Below are 1,429 nucleotides of genomic sequence, written 5' to 3' on the forward strand. Positions count from 1 at the left end.
ACCACATAAGCAACAACACAAGCAACAATAGGAGCAGCATATCAATCGACCGAGTTTAATCTCATTACCACGCACCAGTAAATGAGTTTAGCGAATGCTGCTTCCATTGTATCTCTCTCCACCACCTTCATGTTAGACTTGTCTCACTTGCAGACTGCACGCCAGTACGTCAGCGCATGAAGCTGACAAAGAAAGGCTTTCGCTTCTGGAGACTCTTTTTCCAGAACACGCCATTTCACAAAATCTTTGTCGATGATTAGTGTTTGGATCAGCTCTTGAACGGTTTCTTGGACAGGCCTGGTTCAGTGCTAACGGCTGCTTGACGCGCCTTGATAATCTTCTCACACGCTTCAAATGTTTTTGTACGACGCCGGGCTCGCTGTTGATTGACAGCACTCGTGCTCGTAGCGGTGTTTGTGAGACTAGTACGGGTGCGCTTGAATGGACGACAATCCTCACCATCTTCTTCAGTGCAAACCGATCTCTCATGCGGTGACTCATGTCGCCTCTTGTGATTAACTCACTCCAGCTCAGCATCGGTTCGAGCGGCCTGAACAAACTAAAGGATATAGTCTACCGAAAACCAAAACCAGGAGCAATATAGTAAGCAACACAATTATTCAAGCAACATACCGTGCGTACTTGCATTCTCGTCGCCATTGTCACTCATATTAGCGCCACCATCGCCGTCCCACCCGCAACCGTGTCGTCGTCACCATCTTGTGCCGAGGACACTGGCGTGCGGGCCTCTGCCGTGTCAGTGGTCGTTACGCCTGCGTCCACAGGAGTATCCGTCACTTCGGCAAACAGACGACCATATTGTAAGCACTAAAACTTAATCATTTATCGCCATTAACAAATACATGCCCATGTTATCTGCGACATCATCCTCATCCTCATTCACCGTGCCAGGCATGACCGCGGCCGCGCCTTCTTCTATTTCCACACCCGACACACGAGAATCGATATCATTTGTAACTCGTTCTCACCAACGTCTGCATCCTTCTTATACGTAGCCTCGCTCTTTTCACCCGCACTCCCTATCGTACCCTCTTCATTCGTTGCTGCGCCCTTCGCGTCCTTCTGGTTCGTGGTCGCGGTGACTCTAGAGTAATCAGGCTTGGTAATGTCGTCATCGCTGATTTCGTCTTTGAGGCTTTTCATGTCTTCCTCCGCATTCGCCACGTCATCCTTCGTCAGAAAGGAGTCATCAACGTAGTCGTCGTCGCTGGAAGAATCCCGAGAAACCCTTGAACAGACCGAACATAGTCCACAGTTTTCCTCTCTCGCAACCAGCGCCCTAATTAGACGCTCCACAACAAAATCGGCTCGTTCGTGTGTTAGCGCAGCTCCTCGGGCTACTCTACCACACGCAGCCTACCCTTAGCATTCGTGCGCGCATGGCTTCCCGCATTCCTGGCTTCGACAT

The 1,429-nt window shown here is 50.2% G+C and overlaps 2 protein-coding genes across 2 annotated transcripts; both read right to left on the bottom strand.

The window, feature by feature from the left end:
* Nucleotides 1-268: 268 nt before the first annotated feature.
* On the bottom strand, nt 269-660 carry PITG_14292 (uncharacterized protein; the record flags this gene model as incomplete). The annotated part of the gene is made up of 2 exons (XM_002898745.1): nt 269-379; nt 634-660. 2 exons carry the CDS (start codon nt 658-660, stop codon nt 269-271), a joined length of 138 nt encoding a protein of 45 aa, XP_002898791.1.
* A 276-nt stretch (nt 661-936) lies between these two features.
* PITG_14293 (uncharacterized protein) lies at nt 937-1,429 on the bottom strand (the record flags this gene model as incomplete). Its single annotated transcript, XM_002898746.1, has 2 exons — nt 937-1,300; nt 1,368-1,429. 2 exons carry the CDS (start codon nt 1,427-1,429, stop codon nt 937-939), a joined length of 426 nt encoding a protein of 141 aa, XP_002898792.1.

Source organism: Phytophthora infestans, genomic scaffold, assembly GCF_000142945.1.
Source record: "Phytophthora infestans T30-4 supercont1.34 genomic scaffold, whole genome shotgun sequence".
NCBI classification, from domain to species: Eukaryota; Oomycota; class Peronosporomycetes; order Peronosporales; family Peronosporaceae; genus Phytophthora; species Phytophthora infestans.